This window comes from Caretta caretta, chromosome 14, assembly GCF_965140235.1.
Source record: "Caretta caretta isolate rCarCar2 chromosome 14, rCarCar1.hap1, whole genome shotgun sequence".
Lineage (NCBI taxonomy): Eukaryota > Metazoa > Chordata > Testudines > Cheloniidae > Caretta > Caretta caretta.
In genome coordinates, this window is record NC_134219.1 from 39961415 (window position 1) to 39983062 (window position 21648).

General features: G+C 47.3%; 1 protein-coding gene and 1 pseudogene across 1 annotated transcript; one reads left to right on the top strand and one right to left on the bottom strand.

Annotated features, from left to right (window-relative positions):
- Window positions 1-13076: 13076 nt before the first annotated feature.
- Window positions 13077-14309, top strand: LOC142068939 (olfactory receptor 14A16-like). The gene has a single exon (XM_075119056.1). The coding sequence runs from the start codon at window positions 13110-13112 to the stop codon at window positions 14061-14063; it is 954 nt and encodes a 317-aa protein (XP_074975157.1). The 5' UTR covers window positions 13077-13109; the 3' UTR covers window positions 14064-14309.
- A 4085-nt stretch (window positions 14310-18394) lies between these two features.
- LOC142068974 (olfactory receptor 6F1-like) lies at window positions 18395-20169 on the bottom strand (annotated as a pseudogene).
- Between the last annotated feature and the right edge of the window lie 1479 nt (window positions 20170-21648).

Below are 21648 nucleotides of genomic sequence, written 5' to 3' on the forward strand. Positions count from 1 at the left end.
GGGCCGGCCTATTGGCACTTTAATAACAGCCTGTTGGAGGACGAGAGCTTTGTGATGTCCTTCCGGGAGTTTTGGCTGGCCTGGCGAGAGCAGTGGCGTGCCTTTCCCTCGGTGCGACGATGGTGGGATCTCGGGAAGGTGCGCGCCAAGCTCTTCTGCCGTGACTACACTCGGGGCACCAGCCGACGGCGAAATGCGGCGATAGAGCAGTTGGAACGGGAGGTCTTAGAGATGGAAAGGCGCCTGGCCGCCGATCCCGAGGACCCGTCCCTCTGCGGAGCGTGCCGGGAGAAGCGGGAGGAGCTTCGGGCCCTTGAGGACCACCGGGCCCGAGGTGCCTTTGTTCGGTCCCGCATCCGCCTCCTTCGGGAGATGGACCGCGGCTCCCGCTTCTTCTATGCCCTGGAGAAAACGAGGGGGGCCAAGAAACACATCACCTGCCTTCTTGCAGAAGACGGCACCCCCCTCACGGATCCGGAGGAGATGTGTGGGAGGGCCCGTGACTTCTACACAAGCCTTTTCTCCCCGGACCCGACCGATCCTGACGCTTGCGAGGTGCTCTGGGAGGAACTCCCCACGGTCAGCGTGGGCGACCGAGACCGACTAGAGCTGCCTCTCACCCTGGCCGAGTTCTCGGAAGCCCTCCGTCGCATGCCCACCAATAAATCTCCGGGCATGGACGGGCTGACCGTGGAGTTTTACCGCGCGTTCTGGGACATTCTCGGCCCAGACCTAGTCACCGTCTGGGCTGAGTCCTTGCAGAGCGGGGTCCTCCCTCTGTCATGCAGGCGAGCGGTGCTCGCTTTGCTGCTGAAGAAGGGGGACCTCCGCGATCTACGAAACTGGCGTCCCGTCTCACTCCTTAGCACGGATTACAAAATTGTAGTGAAAGCAATCTCGCTGCGGCTAGGGTCCGTGATGGCGGACGTGATCCACCCAGACCAGACCTATACTGTCCCGGGTCGCAGCATTTTCGACAACCTCTTTCTAGTCCGAGACCTTTTGGAACTCGGGCGGAGAGATGGTCTATCGTTCGCCCTCCTGTCTCTTGATCAGGAGAAGGCGTTCGATAGAGTAGACCATGGGTACCTCCTGAGCACTCTGCAGGCGTTTGGATTTGGACCTCAGTTTGTGAGTTTTCTCCGGGTGCTGTATGCCTCCGCGGAGTGTTTGGTTAGGCTCAACTGGACCCTGACTGAACCGGTCAGCTTCGGGCGAGGAGTGCGGCAGGGGTGCCCCCTCTCGGGCCAGTTGTACGCTCTGGCGATCGAGCCTTTCCTCTGTCTCCTCCGCAGGAGGATGACAGGGTTGGTGCTGCGGGAGCCAGAGCTGCGGCTGGTCCTGTCGGCGTACGCCGATGACGTACTCCTCGTGGTCCAGGACCCAGGCGACTTGGCGCGAGTGGAGGCATGCCAAGCCATCATTCGGCAGCCTCCTCCGCCCGAGTCAACTGGGTCAAGAGCTCAGGCTTGGCGGTGGGGGACTGGCGGCAGGTGAGCTCCCTCCCACCCGCACTTCAGACCATCCGGTGTAGTGCGGGTCCACTGCTCTATCTCGGCGTTTACCTTTCCGCCACGCATCCTTCCCCACCGGAGAACTGGCAAAATTTAGAGGGCGGGGTGATAGAGCGGATCCGGAGATGGACGAGGCTACTCCGATGTCTCTCCCTCCGAGGGAGAGCACTGGTGCTTAACCAACTAGTCCTGTCCACGCTCTGGTACCGGCTCAACACCCTGGCCCCGGCCCCGGGTTTCCTGACCCACCTCCGGAGATTGATTCTCGAGTTCTTCTGGTCAGGAATGCACTGGGCCCCTGTTGGAGTTCTTCATCTACCCCTGAAGGAAGGAGGGCAGGGCCTGAAGTGTCCGTACACTCAGGTCCGCGTTTTCCGCCTCCAGGCCCTGCAGAGGCTCTTTTATAGTGCACGTAGTTCGGCGTGGAGCATACTGGCGCACGCCTTCCTGCGCCGTTTCCAAGGGCTTCGATACGACCGGCAGCTCTTTTATCTTTCTCCGAGGGGTTTTCCGCGAGACCTCTCCGGGCTGCCGGTCTTCTACCAGGACCTCCTCCGGACCTGGAAACTGTTTCGAACAACCAGGTCCGTGGCGGCCACCGTGGGAGCAGATCTCCTCACGGAGCCCCTGCTACACAACCCCCAGCTCCGTGTGCAGGTGGCGGAGTCCCGCTCGGTGCGCCAGAGGTTGGTCCTGGCGGAGGTCACGAGGGTTGGAGACCTCCTGGATTACGACCGGAGAGACTGGCTGGATCCCCTGACGCTCGCTCGGCGCATGGGGCTCTCCAGCCTCCGAACCCCCCGGCGCGTACTTCAGGAGGTGAAGGCCGCCTTGACCCCCGCTGCTCGGGCTTACGTTAGCCGAGCCTTGTGCGAGGGCGCACCCCGCCCATCCCTTACCCCAGGCCCGCCGGACCTTTCCATCGGGCCCCCACCCCGTAGATCCCAACAAACCCCTCACCCTTTTACTGCAAGCCGGCTGCACAAACTGCAGCCGGTTAACTTTCAAATTGCTCCACGGAAATACTTATATACACTTACGCTTCACACCCTTCACGCCCACACCCTGGTGTCCCACCCCGATACAAAGTGGCGGGATCTCCTGCCACCTTTGGAGGGTGAGCAACCTCGGTGGGCCAGCCTGTATTCCACCTTGGTCCCAAGGCCCGTCGGGGACATCAGTTGGCGGCTCCTTCATGGAGCTGTGAGCACGGGCGTGTTTCTGACACGGTTTACCCCCATTCCGGACACTTGTCCTTTCTGTAATGTGAGGGAAACCCTGGCGCACGTGTATTTAGAGTGTGCCAGATTGCAGCCCCTTTTCCGGCTCCTCACAAATATTCTATTACGCTTCTGGCTTCATTTTTCCCCCCACCTTTTTATCTATACACTTCCCATCCGTGGCCCCACAAAGTCGCGGGATCTTCTGGTCAACCTCCTGCTAGCTTTGGCTAAAACAGCCATTTATAAAACCAGAGAGAGGAGGTTGGCCCATGAAACATCCTGCGATTGTGGGGCCGTTTTCCGATCCTCAGTACATTCACGTATCCGGGCGGAGTTCCTCTGGGCGGCGTCCACCGACTCCCTTGAAGCCTTCGAGGAGCGGTGGGCGCTGTCTGGGGTTCTCTGCTCGGTGACCCCGTCCGGTTCCCTCTGTCTGACCCTTTGATTGAGGGGAAGAGCGAGAGACGCCAGCCCCAGCCGTTGCCGCTGGGGATACCATCATTCCTGTCATCTAGGAGGGGTCCTATAATACATGGGTGTCTACCCCCCCCCAAACCGCCCACCCCGCAGCCGTGCCCATCTTACCGGGCACTCTCAGGAGAGGGAGGATCGGTGACACTGGGCGCAGCACTGGGTAACTCGAGGGGGTGGAAGACCACGAGTGTCGAGGAAGCCCCCCCGCTCTAGGCCACCAGGTAACTCAGGAGGGTGGAAGACCACGAGTGTCGAGGAAGCCCCCCCGCTCTGGGCCCAGGCTAGCCTGAACACTTCTCCCTCCTGAAAGCTGCTGTGTTATACCTTCTGATTGCGTTGTTTTGTTGCATAGTTGTTTTGTTTTCTTTGGTAATTCTGTAAGCGTTACCAATAAACTTTCTTTCTGTTTCAAAAAAAAAAAAAACCCTTCCCTGTTACCTTACCCAGGGGAAAGGGACCTACTTAACCTGGGGCTAATATATCTGCCTTCTACTACTCTCCTGTAGCCATCTGGCTCAACCCTGTCACACTAGATAATGAATAATCTATGGAAATTATTGTGCAAATTATTGTGCTTCTTTTCCTGTTAATGACTGTCTATGTCCAGATCATGATTTTCTTATAAGTACTCCTTATTACACATTATTTCGCAAAGATTTTGTATGACTATATCTTACTCCATCGCTCATTTACAAACAGCTCATCCTAACGCACTTAGTGTTTGAACTTTGAGCTGTTTTGACAGGATACATTTTTAACATACTCTGGTTTGCTTGGAAGTATCACAGACGAGTTGGAAGAGACCTCAGGAGGCCATCTAGTCCAATCCCCTGCTCAAAGCAGGACCAACACCAACTAAATCATCCCAGACAAGGCTTAGTCAAGCCGGGCCTCAGGCCAATGCTCAGCTGATTTAAATGGGCATAGCTCTATTGAAGTCAATAGATTGCTGAGAATTTACACCAGCTGAGGATCTGCTCCAAACACTCATGATTATGAATTTAAAGCTCATTTCCTTTGAATATTCTCTACAATGGTCCTGATTCTGCAGCCACTTCAGCACGTTCTTAACTTTAACCATATGAGTGGCCCCATTTAAGGTTTAAAGGTAAACTCATGTGTAAGTCCCTGTTGAATATGGGTTAGGGATATGGATAGGGCTTAAGGATAACCCCAAATTGGTGTCAGACCCTGACACTCTTTCCATTTCTCTCCTTTCCCAGTCAAATAAAGCCCTGCAATTGGTGCATTGGAATTACTCTCCCCATCTGGCTTCTTTCAAAAATTAGGATTCTGGGACGTGACGTGTCAGTGACTTTCAGCACCACACCGATGAATGGAGTAGAGAGAGAGAGATCAACATTGACAAGGACTTGCACAGAGAAAGGACGCTGTGCCACTGTCCATGTCATCAGTGTTAGGGGTATTCTGATGTGAGGCTCCCACAGTCACTCCAGTTGAAGCTGTTCCAGTCTGGAAAAATAATTAAAGAGTTATTGGAGCAGGGGGTCTGGACACGGGGTCTCCCAGGTGAGTGCTTTGACCACCAGGCTACAGGGTAATTCTCATGTGCTCTCTCTCCCTCTCTGACCCAATGATTCTTTAATGATTTAATCCAAAGTGGAACAGCTTGAACAGGAGAGGTTGAGGGAGCCCCACGTCGGAATATCCCACAGCCCAGTGATTAGGACACTCACCCAAAAGGTGGCAGATCCCCCTTCAAATCCCTTCTCCTCCTCAGGCAGAGGGGGGGACTTGAACTGGGGGTTTCCCCATGGCCAGGTAAGTACCCTAACCACTGGGCTAAAAGTTAAACAGGAGGGCCTTCTCCTTCTCACACAAAACACCAGAGGTGCCTGACCCAAGGAGAGGGTTCCCAGGTATGCATCACAAGCAGGGATAGGCGCCACCCAACAGTTCGACATAGGCAACTATCTCTGTGAGGGGGCGGAGCGTGGCACACCCGAGTCTAGTCATCATCTCCCAGTGGTCAGGTTAGGCACCTCCCCACCGCATGCTGGCAACTGTGGATCCCATTTAGGTGTTTACCTCTCCCCGTTCATTGAACAGGGAGCCTGGGCTCCGAACACAGGCTTTAGGAGTCATGGGGATTTTCTAAGTGCCTAAATGTTAGGTGCTGCAATGCTCATCGTTAGAATACCTAAAGGCAAGATTTTAAAAGGTATTTAGGTGCCTGGTGGGATTTTCAAAAGCATTTAGGTACCTAAATCCAATTGAAATCAAAAGGTGTTTTGAAAGTCCTACTAGATGCTTAAATACCTTAAAAAAATCAGGCCCTAATTCCTGCTATGAATCTAGCCCTGAGTGCCTGATATCCCCGAAGAGGCTTTAACAATATCATCCCAGAAGACTGAAGACAGATCCAAAAACCATATTTTTGAGCCCTTCCTAACACTGAAGGGCTTTGTAAACTGCAGCCATATCCAGACATGGGTTCTACAAATGGCCCTGTCCCTTTAAAATGAGCCAGACACAGACCCCAGGACCAAAGACTCATGAGTTTGAGGTTTTAAAATATAAGGCTGCTCCCATCTCAGCTGAGATAGGGACCACCTCACCTCTAGATCATGCAGAACAATCTGGTCCCAGCAGGATACACGAGAAAGGCTGATATTCATTGGATAGCTGACAGTCAGTGGTAGCTGGGTAGCTTTGAAAATGAGGCCTCTTTGAAAATGCCAGCTGAGGGCTTTGTCAAGTGGGAAATGATCTATTGTCAGATTTTACAAATGGCCCCTCTCTTCAATGGCCTGTGATGAGTTATTAGATGGGGTAAGATCTGAGTTACCCAGGAAAGAATTTTCTGTAGTATCTGGCTGATGAATCTTGCCCATATGCTCAGGGTTTAGCTGATCGCCATATTTGGGGTCAGGAAGGAATTTTCCTCCAGGGCAGATTGGAAGGCCCTGGAGGTTTTTCGCCTTCCTCTGTAGCATGGGGCACAGGTCACTTGCTGGAGGATTCTCTGCTCCTTGAAGTCTTTAAACTACGATTTGAGGACTTCGTTAGCACAGATATAGGTGTGAGGTTTATTTTTTTTTTGTAGAAGTGGTGGGTGAAATTCTGTGGCCTGCGTTGTGCAGGAGGTCAGACTAGATGATCATAATGGTCCCTTCTGACCTAAATATCTATGAATCTATGAATCTATGAATATTCATCATTGGCCAAACAGAAACATCCATCCCTGAGCTTTGCAGTGTTCAACATCCAGCCTTGCCTTCATCACTGCCTAGGGGTGCACAGGGACCATTCCCCCGCTAGGCCGCTAGTGACTATGTTGGCATAAGCATCAAAGTTTGTGCCTTGTGATGGCTTCATGGTGGCCTTAAGAAATGGACTGGGGGTCTTTGTGCGGTTTCTAGAAGACGTGTCCCCACCACACAAACCTCAGCATCACTGGAAATAGATTTGCATCCTTGTGCTCCATTACTATAGAGAGGTCCAGAAGTATGCAGAAAGGAATCCTCTGTCCTATATAGCAAGGGTCCCTCCACGGTAGGGTAGACGCACACGTCTGGGGAGTGGAGAGCGAGGGAAGATCACACAGCTGCCACCTGGGCTTCTATACGTACTACTGAAAAATGTCAGACTTTCAGAACCTTGGGCTAATCATCTGGCCACTGAGGGTTAGGGTGGTGCAAAGAAAATTGGGATACAAGGGGACAAGACAGAAATCTCTGTATATTAAGTCTGGGATATTCAAAGGGGTCTAAGGAGATTAGTTGCCTAACTCCCATTGTGCAGTCAATGGGAGATGGGCACATAATTCCCTGAAGCCACTCTGAAAATCCCTGTCACAGCTCATGGCCCGCAGTGAAAGTGCACTGTACGGTTCCAGATTCTGCAGCACCCACAGCCCCTTGTGTCTGCTCTAATTGCACAGGATGCTGGAGAGTCGGTCACTGGTTCCTCCAGAGGGCCAAGCCCATTCCTGGGGGCTCTCCAAGGAAATCAGTGATTTTGCACCCAGGATACATTGGGTCCCTTCTGCTGAGCTGTCGTCTACTCTCTCCCCTGCTAATGCCCCCTGGGGATAATCACAGCTCTTGCTCCTCACAGGGGTTTCCTAGGGGATGCCCCACTTGGTCTGATTGCTTTGGTTGCTCTCAGTAACTGAATCCCTGGGCTGATGTTATGTCCCTGGCACACCATGCTGGGTGCACCATGCTGTGGCAGGGCCTGGGAATAGATTGTGCCCCAATAAGGCAACTTTAGAGAGCAGGACTGTCCCTTGCCTTCGGCCCCTGAACATTTGAGAGGAGCTGAGGTCTCAGTTCACACCCCATTTCCATGTGGAAGCTACAAAGCCCGTTCCTGGGGCCTCTCCATGGAAATCAGGAATTAGTACCCAGGATACATGGTGACCATTCTGTTGAGCTGTTTTCTACTCACTAGATATTACCTCGCCCACCTTGTCTCTCTGTTCCCGGAAAAGCCATCTTTAGAGAGCAGGACAGTCCCTAGTCTTCGCTTCCAGCACTGGACACATGAAAGGAGAGGAGGTCTCCGTTCACACCCCATGTCCACTGAATGCTATAGCCATCTCGGCGAAGGATGGGAAATGCTGGCTTGGGAGATAACAGATGAAGCGGCTGCTTTCATGTCTAGGTCACCTATTCAACCCAGCCCCAGTGAGCAGTGCCCCAGTGTCCTCCCCTTCCGAGTGCTGTGAAAAATTGGTTTTGTGCCTCATCTCCTTGGACACGTCATGAAAGCACCCACCAAACATCTCATCCATCCAAACTAGAATGCATTAATCCCCTGTGAGCAGCCTCAGCAGAGACCATGGACCAGCGCGGACCTGAAGAGATCATCTCAAAATGGGAGAGGGTAGATCAGGCTCCCAGTCCCCTTCACTACATGGTCTCTCCATGGAGATTGCGATAGCCATCAAAGGAGCCAATTGTTGCCAGTCAAAGTAAAGGTGGGTTCTGTAGGGATGGGCTTTAGTGTGGAACCAGAACCTCAGATCCGAAGCCCCCTCGCCTGAGCTTTGGGGAAGTGAGGATCCCAAGAAAGAGCCCAGTGTCTGAGCTGGGCCCATCTCAAATTAATTTGCAATTTCCTGATAGAAATAGTCTTCTTCTGTCAGCCACACAACCCTCAGCTCTTACATAGCAGGGAAGGCCCGGTCCTGATCCCACTGCCATCACTAGCAATGCTCCCACTGACTTCAGCAGTTCCAGGGGTGGATCATAGAGGTGCACGCCATGTGTTCATTAGAGCAAATTTCTCCAAGGAAATTTCTTCACTTCACAGGTTTTTGTTTCATTTTTTCCCCATTCCATAGAGAGGTGGCCACATCAAGCAAAGGACATTTGTATGGATGGAAATGTAGGTGGGGAAGGAAATGAAGTCCAGTGTTGCACAGTTAGGAACGGAGAGAGCTACAAACATGGGCTGGGGCTTCCAAGCTGTCTTACCCCAGTTCAAACAGAGAGACGTTAATGGCATCCCTGTGTGTTCCCCCACTGGTCATTGGTGCGGATACACTCCCCCCATGGAAACCAGGAGTGATTCCACTGGACTCAGTGAGACTCATTCTTCTCGCCCTCAGCCTGGTGTAAATAAAGAGTAACTCTAGTCGAGGAAATGGAGCTGTTTCTCCTCTTACTCACCCAGTGAGTAACTCAACAGAGTTAGGCCATGTCGACACTATGGACCTTACAGCTTTTACCTTTACCGCCGTGTCTACCCTTCAGACCTTACTACCTTTACCGCTTGTGTCGGTCAAACTTTTGTCAGTCGGGGTGGCTTTTTCACATCCCGACCAACAAAATTGGTAGTGTAGACAAAGCTTAAGGTGGGGGCTTTTGGTTAACTTATTGTTAGTTATGTTAATTGAAGGATGAATTCACAGCCGTCAATCTCAATGAGGTCTGTGATTGATCCTGTCATTCGTACCTTGCAGTTTAACAATACAAGGCAGCAGAAGGAAACTGGAAGTTATGGAGGGGCTTATAACTCCGGAAGCTCTTGGTCAAATGACAAAAAATTTGGAACTCGAATGCTACCCCGTGCCTGCCTGAGGCACCCAAATTTCAAAGCTATCCGAGTAACCATTCAGCTTCTAGTGCACGTCCAGAAACTGAGCTTTAAACCATACAAAATGGCGGGAATGGAAATCCTCTAGCCCTCCTTCTGTATTGGCACAAGAGCACAATCCAACACGCAGACTTTCTTAAATTCCATTCTCATTTTGGGTCCCCCAAGATTTAGTGGGGGCCGTGCACTACCTTGGGTAAAATGAGACAGATTGAGACCAGTTTGACCTGCCTCACGTCAATAGTTTGATCTCTAGCTTTGAGCAAAATAAACAAACCTAGAAACTTGTAACTGGGCTCATATCTCCACAACCCTTCGCTCAAATGACCCCACATTTAGGTCACTAATCCTACCCTGCACCCTCCTAAGGCACATTAAATTTCAAAAGAATCTGACTAAGCATGTCTTCTGTTTTTTCCTTTTCTTTTTTTTTTTTAAGAAAGGAGGACCTTTAAACAGTAGTCATGGTGCAACCTCAACTAGAAGGGCGTTGCTGTGGTGGTAATAATATTCATCAGTTCATTTACTGGTTGGGTACCCATCTTGCAGGTTTCTATGAACCCTGCTATTGGAATATTCCAGGAGCATTGAGATGGGATTGTGATGTTCAGCAATGAGAATCTCAGAGACAGGAACAAACAAAAAACTCGACATCACGGCACAGATATTTAGCTCATGTAACCTGGCCGAGATCCATAGCACTCTGCCAATTTACATTCGCTGAGGAACTGGTCTAATTGACTTCAGTGGGGCTGGGGCTGACTTACACAACAGCTGTTTGCGGGTCTGGACCCTCTGAGTCCAAGGCAGCTAGAGGTGATTTACAGAAACTGGGGCACTGACCCATTCACTCCAGAGGAGCTACCCTGATTTGAACTTGCTGAGGATCGGAACCATTGATTCCAACAGGTCTCGGGCTGATTTCTACTCTCTGGCTCTTTGTATTTCATCAGTTTCTCTGACATGAATGTCTCGTGTAAATTACACATTTTTAAACAGTGCATCTGCAGCCAAAGGAGCCTTTTATTTTAATGTCGTCTGCCGGAAGGAAAACAATGTTACGACTGAGAAAGAAAGAAAGACAGACAGACAGACAGACCTGGGCTATTCATCCCAATAAAAGTTGAAGATCAGATGCAGAAAATCTCCACAACACTGTCCCCAGTTCTGTCCCAAGTGGGAATGAATCGTTCTGTCACCGTTGCAAGTTATACTTGTAATTCATCTGAGTGGACAAAGAGCTAGGAAAGAGGAGCCTGGTTACGAATGTTTGACTCTTCTTTGGTTCAGTTTCACAGGCAAAGGATATGGGTTGGAAACTGCATCATGGGCCAGATCCTCAGCTGGTGTAAATGGATGTAGCTCTCTGGAAGTCAATGAGTCAGATCCCCAAGTAGTGTAAATAGCCCTCGCTACAATGAAGTCAGTGGAAGTGTATCAGTTTACACAAACTCAGGACCTGGTCCTTAGTTTTTAGTGTTTGTCTCTTAGTGAGGAACTTGAAGCAGCCAGGGCAGCCTGAGCTGTGGGTTCCTCTGGTGGCTGCATCCCAAGAGCTGCTGGTGCAATGCAGGAGAAAAACATCTCTGCTCCCCTAGAGGTGACTATGTGGAGTTAATGAAGGAACAGGCTATTCCAGGCCAACTGAGACTCTGGTGCCAAGAGGCTCTTAGCTATTGTAGATCCATGTCTGTGCTACAAATATATGTTTTATTTTGCCATCCTGTGGGGACCCACTTTGTGATCCAGCCCTGCCTTGTTTTTAGCTAACGGTCCTTCAAGAGATGCTGTCATCATGTGAGATGTAGGGCAGGGGCTGTTCCCCCTCTGGGGGGTTAGAGTCAGCTAGGGCAGGTTGTCAGGATGGTTTGCTCCTGAGGTGAGAGCAGAGCTGGGCTCACAGCCCTGGAGACCTGATTCAGCTATTTAGCCCCAGAGCAGGGATATCTTGGGCTGTGACCTTATTTGAAGCCGCCACAAACCAGGATCAGCTCGAGAGCTGGGACTGTCTTTCAGTCCCTGATCCCATTTAGTCCATCACCTTTCACCCAAGCCTGCCCTAGGAGGGAAGCAGGGAGGATCCATCTGTGCTAGGAACTGCAGAGAGACCCCCACAACTCAGGACATCCAGCGAAGGGATGCGACAACAGCTGGTGGATACGACAGTGATGGGGGCATGAGAGAGAGAGAGAGAACCAAACAATCCTGGCAGTGGATGAATAGATAGATAGATAGATAATGACCAATGATTCCTAACACAGTCGGATCAAATGCATCGCAAATTGGAATAAAGACCAACAAAGTAAGTTTTCTATTTCAATTAAATATGTTAGAGTATTAATATATGGGGCAAATTTAATATCAGAAATATGAATTGCAATTAGAACTCTTTAAGCCTTTTACTATCAAATTATGCAGATATCTAGAGATGATCAGATTTTTTTCCACCAGAAAAAAATGACTTTTCATTGAGGTTGTGAGAACCAAACAGTTTCAGCCAAAAACTGTTGGAACCTGAAAATTTTTAGGCATAATGAAAACAAGTTTTCATTGTTATGGATATCAGAGATTTTCCATGAAAATATATTCAACTGAAAACTGAATTTTCCTTTGAAATAAAGTAGAAATTGTCTGACTACTCCTACCTGGAAACTTAGCTTTTTGCCAGGGTGGGGAACATGAATATTGTCCAATAACACCATAATTTCCAACCCCATTCCCTCTATTGCAACCGTGTTTGTCTGTTTCAAAGGGGTAGCTGCAGGATGGTGAAACTAAGTAAGTAGCAAAGTTGGTCGCCCATAGAATGTGTTTTAAACATACTAACCTCTCTAAACTAAAGCCCTGAGAGTCGAAGCTCCCAGACAAAGGCTGTCTCTCTTTATCCCACCCAAGGACAGGCAGGAGGTTGATGGAACTAGAACCCAGATCTCCACTTCTACCATCATAGCCTCTGTCTCACACTGCTGCCTGCTAAACAAAAATACTGTCAACATGTGCACAGAACATACACATAGGAAGACACTATCCATCCCCAAAAGAGTTCACATTCAAAGTACACAAGACAGACAAAGGGAAGGGGAGGAAAGAGAGGCAGCAGTGACTGCTCCATGGTCACAAAGTGACAGAGGCAAGACTAGAACCGAAGTCTCCTGACTCACACAGCACAGAAATAAAGTCACAGGGGGGAACCACACAACCTAGCAGCAACTGAGCGATGCGACCAGCCCATCATCACCCAGCAGTGGGAGTGCAGCTGGGATCTGGTGCCATAAATCAACGTGTAAGTAGGCATCAGGCGGTATGTGGGATGTTGGGGTGGAATCATCACAGAAAAGCTGCCATGTGGGAAGCTGGGTGATTCTGTGCTGTATTTCTCAGTTAAGTGGGAATCAGACTGTGCTGACATTTTAGTATTTTAGTTGAGTTGGCCAAGTTGTGAGCCTGCTGTCTGTAGCAATAGGGGCATAATTTTGGCTCAGATTGTTGGATTTGGGTTGTACTTTGTTCCATCTTTCATCCTGCATTTGATCAAGCCACATCTTGGGCCAGATCCTCAGATGGTGTAAACTGACCCAGCTCCAGTGACTTTAAGGGAGCGATGCCAATTTACACTCCTGTCATAATGCACCAGAGTAGTGCTCTGGTTGTGAGCAGTGAAGAGCCCTCACTACTCCAGACAATGGAAGTGACAAGTGCTGTACACCTTTGACATTCACATCATGAGACATCATGGAGAGGGGAATCAGAGTCATTCCCTCTCTCACTGTAACCCTGACCATTGCTCTTCTCCTTTCCTCCACAGCCATCACACGATGAACTAAGAAAGAAAATGTCCAACCAAACCACCGTGACCGAGTTCCTTCTCCTGGGATTCTCTGATGTTCGAGAACTGCAGATTTTGCACTTCATTGTGTTTCTAGTGCTTTATCTGGCAGCCCTGACAGGGAATCTTCTCATCATCACAGCCACAGCTCTTGACCACCACCTTCACACCCCCATGTACTTCTTTCTGATGAGTTTGTCCATCCTAGACCTCGGCTCCATCTCTGTCACCATCCCCAAATCTATGGCCAATTCCCTTATGAACACCAGGTCCATTTCCTATTCTGGATGTGTCGCCCAAGTCTTTTTCCTCATCTTCTTTGCTGAGGCCGACTTTGTCTTACTCACCATCATGGCGTACGATCGATACATCGCCATCTACAAACCACTGCACTATGAGACTATAATGAACAGGAGAGCTTGTGTCCAAATGGCAGCCATTGCCTGGATCAGTGTAATCCTCTATTCTTCATTGCATACCGGGAACACGTTTTCGATAACCTTCTGTGGAGGCAACATGGTTGATCAGTTCTTCTGTGAAATCCCCCAGCTACTCAAGCTCGCCTGCTCTAACTCGTACTTCAATGAAGTTGGGATTATTGAATTTAGTGTGTGTTTAACTCTAAGTTGCTTTGTTTTTATAATTGTGACATATGTTCAGATCTTGACCACAGTATTGAGAATCCCCTCTGAGCAGGGCCGACATAAAACCTTCTCCACATGCCTTCCTCACCTCATTGTAATTTCCATGTTTCTTTCCACTGGTGTCTTTGCCTACGTGAAACCCATCTCCAGCTCTCCGTCAGCTCTAGATCTCGTGGTGGCTGTTCTCTATTCCGTGCTGCCACCAGTGATGAATCCAATCATCTACAGCATAAAGAACAAGGAAATCAAAGCTTCCCTGAGGAAACTGACTGGGTGGAGGTTATTCAACAAGAATAAAATGTCTGCGTTTCTCTGATGAACATGGTTTTATCTGTGTTGTTTTAGCAAATACAATCAACTGATGACATTACTGTCCCCATAAGAATATGGTATGTGATTTTTTTATGCAAAATGCTGTCTGTATAGTGGTAAATCCACACTAACTCCACTCAGTCAGTGGAGTTCTTCCAGGTTTATACCAGTATAAGTAAGATGAAAATCTATCGATCTCATGCTTTTATACTGCCACCCCTCACTATGTTATCTGAGTACCTTCCACATAAAATCATTAGCCATTAGACTTCATGGAGTCTCTGGTTCTTCTCCTTTTTGGGGGTCAAAACTTTGCTTGGGGTATGATGGCTTTTGGGTTTCTGTTTGCTGGTGTGACAGAGTGGGATATGGCAGCATCAGATCATGAACTCTGTGTTTTGCTGTCTGGGTAAATATTGACATGGTGACTGCAGAAGTCTGGGCTTGCTCAATAGCCCTCTATCGCTCTTTGTTCATGGCAGCTCTCCTACCTGAGAAAGGTGCATGTTACTTTACTGAAGAAAGAAGAGAAATCACTCAGAGAAATCAAAACTGAAGGCTGGGGCCTTTGATTTTTGTTGCCTTTCACCTACAGGCCCTGCTGCATGGAACAAGTCTTTTGCTGTATAGGGAATCTGGAAGTGATGGGCGGGGGTGGGGGGGGGGGAGCATGGCTGGTGGGTCTGGAAGTCTTAATTTTAGCACATGACAAAGAGACAGGGGACCTATTTAAGTGCAGAGTCCTACCCTGTGTCAGGTGCCAGCCATAATCCCATGTAAGAAGGACTTGCAGGAGTTTATTCTATCTAATCTAATCTGTCTATCGTAGGATCCCACACTGTCACCCATCACCATGCTATCTGAGCACCTTCCACCTAAAATCGGGAGCCATAGCAAAGCCCCTAGTAGACCCTAAGGAGCCAGAGACTCCATTCCTTTTTTTGTTCTTCCTTCTCAGGGTAAAAGATATGATTGTGGTATCAGTGCAGTTGTTTGGTTCTTGCTTCTTTCTCAGATTTTTTAAATTTTATTTTAGGGTTGTTTTTTTTTGGTTTTTTTTTACTGGTGGATTGATTTGTTTCTTTATGAGGTGGGAGTGCCTGGGGACAGGAGCACTGGAAGCTCCCTAGAAGTGGTGGGGGGGCACCGACACCTGAACCAAGGCCCCACCCCCATACGGCCTCTTCCCCCGAGGCCCCACCCTCATGCCACCTCTCCCCCCCAAGGCCCTTCCCCACGCTTGCTCCTCTCTGCCCCCTCCCCACCATCGGTCTCCCTTAAGGCCAGTAAAAAGTGGGAGAACATACCCCTCCCACTTTTAAAAGTGATGGGGCCATGGCCCCCTGCCCCCCCACCCCCATCTCCATTCTGGTTCCTCTGCCTGGGGAGAGGCTGAGTGTTTGGGTAGACAGTGTTGTCAGTATTTTCTCATTTATTGGGCATGCCCGTATGTCATCTCCTTGATGGGGTTTTCCGAGCAATGGGTGAAGTAACATCTTGTATTGGCCCAATTTCTGTTGTTGAGAGAAACAAATTTCCAAGCTTACACAGAGCTCTTCTTCGGGTCTGGGAAAGGTGTTGAGAATGTCACAGCTAAATACAAGTTTCAGAGTGGTAGCCGTATTAGTCTGTATCAGCACGTTTTAAATTTTCATCCAGATTTGGGATAAAAACCAATTTCAAAATATTGGAATTTCCTCTACAATGAAAATTCCAACCAGCTCCAATTAGGGCTGGGACTTCCAAAGATGCCAAAGGGACATAGGTGCAAAAATTCTATTGAAACTCTCTCAGGTTCCTTTGGTAAACCCAGCCTACGTCTTTACACTCCTTTGAAATCCCCAGCCTTAATAAGTAAAACACTTTCCAGAAGGTAGGGGGATACAAAGGTAAAAGTTAAAGTTTATTTACACTTTGATGATAAGACTGGTCTAGATACAAATATACAAAAATACAAATAAGTCCAGCATCAAGGGCAAGATATGTAAAGGTATTTAGGAACCTAGTGGGATTCTCAAAAGCATCTAGGTGTCTATCACCCATTAAAATCAACAGTTCCCATCAACAGATGATGACACTAAACTGGGAGGAGTGGTAGATACACTGGAGGGTAGGGATAGGATACAGAGGGACATAGACAAATTGGAGGGTTAGGCCAAAAGAAATCTGATGAGGTTCAACAAGGACAAGTGCGGAGTCCTGCACTTAGGACGGAAGAATCCAATGCACCGCTACAGACTAGGGACCGAATGGCTCGGCAGCAGTACTGCAGAGAAGGACCTAGGGGTGACAGTGGGCGAGAAGCTGGATATGAGTCAACAGTGTGCCCTTGTTGCCAAGAAGGCCAATGGCATTTTGGGGTGTATAAGAAGGGGCATGGCCAGCAGATCGAGGGACGTGATCGTTCCCCTCTATTCAACATTGGTGACATCTGGAGTACTGTGTCCAGTTTTGGGCCCCACACTACAAGACGTATGTGGAAAAACTGGAGAGAGTCCAGCGAAGGGCAACAAAAATGATTAGGGGTCTGGAACACATGACTTATGAGGAGAGGCTGAGGGAACTGGGATTGTTTAGTCTACGGAAGAGAAGAATGAGGGGGGATTTGATAGCTGCTTTTAACTACCTGAAAGGTGGATCTAAAGAGGATGGATCTAGACTATTCTCAGTGGTAGCAGATGACAGGACAAGGAGTAATGGTCTCAAGTTTCAGGGGGGAGATTTAGGTTGGATATTAGGAAAAACTTTTTCACTAGGGGGGTGGTGAAACACTGGAATGCGTTACCTAGGAAGGTGGTGGAATCCCCTTCCTTAGAAGTTTTTAAGGTCAGGCTTGACAAAGCCCTGGCTGGGATGGTTTAGTTGGGGATTGGTCCTGCTCTGGGCAGGGGGTTGGACTAGATGACCTCCAGAGGTCCCTTCCAACTCTGATATTTTATGATTCTATGATTCTATGAACAGTTATGTTTTGAGAACTATCAGTTAGCCAGTTTTTAATCAATTTACTGTTGTTTTTGTGTAGTGTTATTTTTTTAAATAGTGTGATGTAACCCTGAATCAAACCTTTTGAAAAATGCAAGTCTATTACATAAACACCATTGCCTTTATCAATCAGAAATGTCACAGTTAAATCAAGTTCATTTGATAAAAAACATTCTGTGAAAACATATTGATCACCATTAATTGAACTTCTTTCTCCCTTGTAATTCCTTTTTGTTGAAAAATGACCATTTTCAAAAACGAAATTGTTTGTAAAGAACTGTTGATTTAGTGAATTTTTGTTTTCTTTTTTTAATTAAATTTTTCATTTCAATTTTTGACAACTTTTAAACGGAAAACTTTATAAAAAACGTTATTGACTAGTTTCCATTTACCAACATGTAGGATCCCCAAACTTAGAACCCTTAAAAAGGGAAATAAGTTTGATTTTTAGAAATTCTTCACTAATTAAAAAAAAAAAAATCCACCATCGTTGTTCATCATTCTGTATTTCCTGCATGTTGTTCTTTAGTCTGCTGTTTAATAATTTTTCAGCTTTTGAACGAGGGAACAGACACAATGTCGTGTGAGTTGGCCAACCAGTCATACATCACAGATAATGAAAACTCTGGAGTTGCTACAAATTTAAACTTAGAACAAACTTCTGAGTGCAGATTCAGTGTCACTAAGGTCTTGATCCTGCACATGCTTTATGCCCAAGCTTTCTTTCCTAGTGTGAGTAGTCCCATTAGAGTCAACTGGACGACTCAAAATAATATAATTTAGCACTTGAGTAAGGATCTCAGGATGGGGGCCTAAATGTGAATTGCTAAAAGTAATGTCCACATAGGGCCTGACCTAAAGGCCATTTAATTCAGTTGAAAGATGTTCGTTGATGCCAATGGGCTGTTGATGAGACCTCTCAAGAGATTTTAAGGGACAGATTTTCAATAGTATTTGTAGCTACCACTGAAATCAATGGGATTTTGGTGCCTCATCTGCTGAAGTGCTTTGGAAAAGCCCACTAAACAACTATCTGCATCTTTAGACACCTAAATATCTTTGAAAATATGCCTCTTAGGAGCTCACGTCCGGTAGATTTTCAATAAAAATTAGGCTCCTAGAAGCTAGATCTTTAATGGTATTTAGGGGCCTATCTGAATCTTTAGGTGCCTAAATTCCTTTGCAAATCTGGCCCTTAGGCACTTCTGAACATTTTACCCAAATACCAAAGTTGTAAAAGTAAAATTGGAACCAGGATTAAAAGAACAACAACAAGGACAGTTACTACCAAAGGGAACATGAGCACAGGCTGAGAATCAGACCCAGTAAGATCTAAGCCATTCAAAAACAACTTCATGGCCCACTGAATACCTTCCATAAAGTCTCCTTCACCTCTTTGTTTCTCAGACTGTCAATGAAGAGGTTTAACAGCGGAGTTACAATAGTATTCAAAGGTTTCAGAGGAACAGCCGTGTTAGTCTGTATTCGCAAAAAGAAAAGGAGTACTTGTGGCACCTTAGAGACTAACCAATTTATTTGAGCATGAGCTTTCGTGAGCCACAGCTCACTTCATCAGATGTGTACCGTGGAAACTGCAGCAGACTTTATATACACACAGAGAATATGAAACAATACCTCCTCCCACCCCACTGTCCTGCTGGTAATAGCTTATCTAAAGTGATCAACAGGTGGGCCATTTCCAGCACAAATCCAGGTTTTCTCACCCTCCACTCCCCCACACAAATTCACTCTCCTGCTGGTGCTAGCCCATCCAAAGTGACAACTCTTTACATAATCAAGTTGGGCTATTTCCTGCATAGATCCAGGTTTTCTCACTTCCCCCCCACCCCCATACACACACAAACTCACTCTCCTGCTGGTAATAGCTCATCTAAACTGACCACTCTCCAAGTTTAAATCCAAGTAAAACCAGAATATCGGGGGGGGGGGGGTAGGAAAAAACAAGAGGAAACAGGCTACCTTGCATAATGACTTAGCCACTCCCAGTCTCTATTTAAGCCTAAATTAATAGTATCCAATTTGCAAATGAATTCCAATTCAGCAGTTTCTCGCTGGAGTCTGGATTTGAAGTTTTTTTGTTTTAAGATAGCGACCTTCATGTCTGTGATTGCGTGACCAGAGAGATTGAAGTGTTCTCCGACTGGTTTATGAATGTTAGAATTCTTGACATCTGATTTGTGTCCATTTATTCTTTTACGTAGAGACTGTCCAGTTTGACCAATGTACATGGCGGAGGGGCATTGCTGGCACATGATGGCATATATCACATTGGTGGATAGTATTCAAAGTGTTGACAGTCTTGTTCATGTCCAAGGCATTCTGTTTGGAAGTCCTGACATACAGGAAGATGGTGGAGCTGTACCATATAATCACAAGAGTGAGAGGGGAAGAGCAAGTGGAAAGGCCTTTTGCTGGCCTTGGGCTGACGGGATTCTCAGTATGGTGGAGAGGGTGTAAATGTAGGAGACCAGAATTATTGAACATAATCCCAGGATGACGATGATCGAGATGATAAAAGCTGCCATCTCAGTCACGTAGGTGTCTGTGCAGGAGAGAATGATTGAGGAATCTATGCTGCAGGAGAAACGAGTAACGACATTAGTGCCACAGAAGGACAATCTAACTCTCAGAGATTCTGGGATAGAAATAGCCAGGAAACTACACACCCAAGAGCCAAGGGCCAGCTGAGCAGACAAGGTGCTGTTCATGATGGTGCTATAGTGCAATGGGTAGCAAATAGCCAGATAGCAGTCATAGGCCATGGCGGACAAGAGGAAATGTTCTGTGCCACCCAGGGAGAAAATGAAGTCCATCTGCAGGATGCAGCTACTAAAGGGGATGGTTCTGCTTTTCCCCAGGAAAATCGCAGTGATCTTGGGAACACAGGCTGTGGTGTATCATATCTCCAGCAAGGAGAGGTTGCAAAGGAAGAAGTACATGGGGGTGCGGAGTTGATAGCTGGCCCTCACTAGGACTAGGATGGCAACATTTCCTGCAACTGTCAGGACATACATCATGGTAAACACCACAGAAAGAGAGATCTGCAAATATTGACTATGTGGGAAGCCCAGAAGGATAAATTCCTGTATCCTGGACTGGTTTTCCTTCTCTATTCCAGTCACAGGCTCCATCTGTCAAGATACAAGAGACCATAATTCAGGAGAAGCTTTGTTACATGGATTGTTAGACATCACAGGTACAGTTTTCAAGGGTGCCTGTCAAGGTTCCTTCCCCACTCTGAACTCTAGGGTACAGATGTGCGGACCTGCATGAAAGACCCCCTAAGCTTATTCTTACCAGCTTCGGTTAAAAACTTCCACAACGTGCAAACTTTGCCTTGTCCTTGAACCCTATGCTGCCACCACCAAGCGTGTTACACAAAGAACAGAAAAAGAGCCCACTTGGAGACGTCTTCCCCCAAAATATCCCCCCAAGCCCTACATCCCCTTTCCTGGGGAAGGCTAGATAAAAATCCTCATCAATTTGTACAGGTGAACACAGACCCAAACCCTTGGAACTTAAGAACAATGAAAAAGCAATCAAGTTCTTAAAAGAAGAATTTTAATGAAAGAAAAGGTAAAAGAATCACCTCTGTAAAATCAGGATGGTAAATCCCTTACAGGGTAATCAGATTAAAAACATAGAGAATCCCTCTAGGCAAAACCTTAAGTTACAAAAAGACACAAAAACAGGAATATACATTCCATTCAGCACAGACTATTTTACCCACCGTTAAACAAAAGGAAACCTAATGTATTTCTAGCTAGATTACTGACCAACTTTTTACAGGAGTTCTGAGCTGCATTCCTGATCTGTTCCCAGCAAAAGCATCACACAGACAGATAGACAGACCCTTTGTTCCTCCCCCTCCAGCTTTGAAAGTATCTTGTCTCCTCATTGGTCATTTTGGTCAGGTGCCAGCGAGGTTATCTTAACTTCTTAGCCCTTTACAGGTGAAACGGTTTTGCCTCTGTCCAAGAGGGATTTTATAGCACTGTATACAGAAAGGTAGTTACCCTTCCCTTTATATTTATGACAGTGCCTACATGATATAGAAGCCTAAATCCCATTACAAAATCATGTAAGTTGCTTAGGAGCCTAAGAGCTAGATTTTCAAAAGTGTTTAGATGTCAACGGTGCAGACTGACAAAAATGCTTAAGCAGGTTAGGCACCTAATGTGGTTAGGTGTTTTTGAAAATCCCACTGAGCATCTATCTGAAGCTTTAGACATCTTCATACTTTTGAAAATCTATCTCTGAAAGATTAAAGCTCTTTTGAAAATTGGATTTAGGCTCTCAAGTCACCCAGGGCCAGATTTTAAATGGTATTTAGGCATGAAGTGGGATTTTCAAAAACACCAAGGCACCTAAACTCATTGAATTCATTGATGCATAGATTCCAAAGTCAGAAGGGACCATTGTGATCATCTGACCTTCTGTGTAACACAGGACATATACCTTCTCCAAAATAATTTGTAGAGCAGATCTTTTAGAAAAAAACATCCAATCTTGATTGAAAAATTCTCAGTGATGGAGAATCCACCGTGACAGTTAGTAAATTGCTCCAAAAGTTAATTACTCTCACT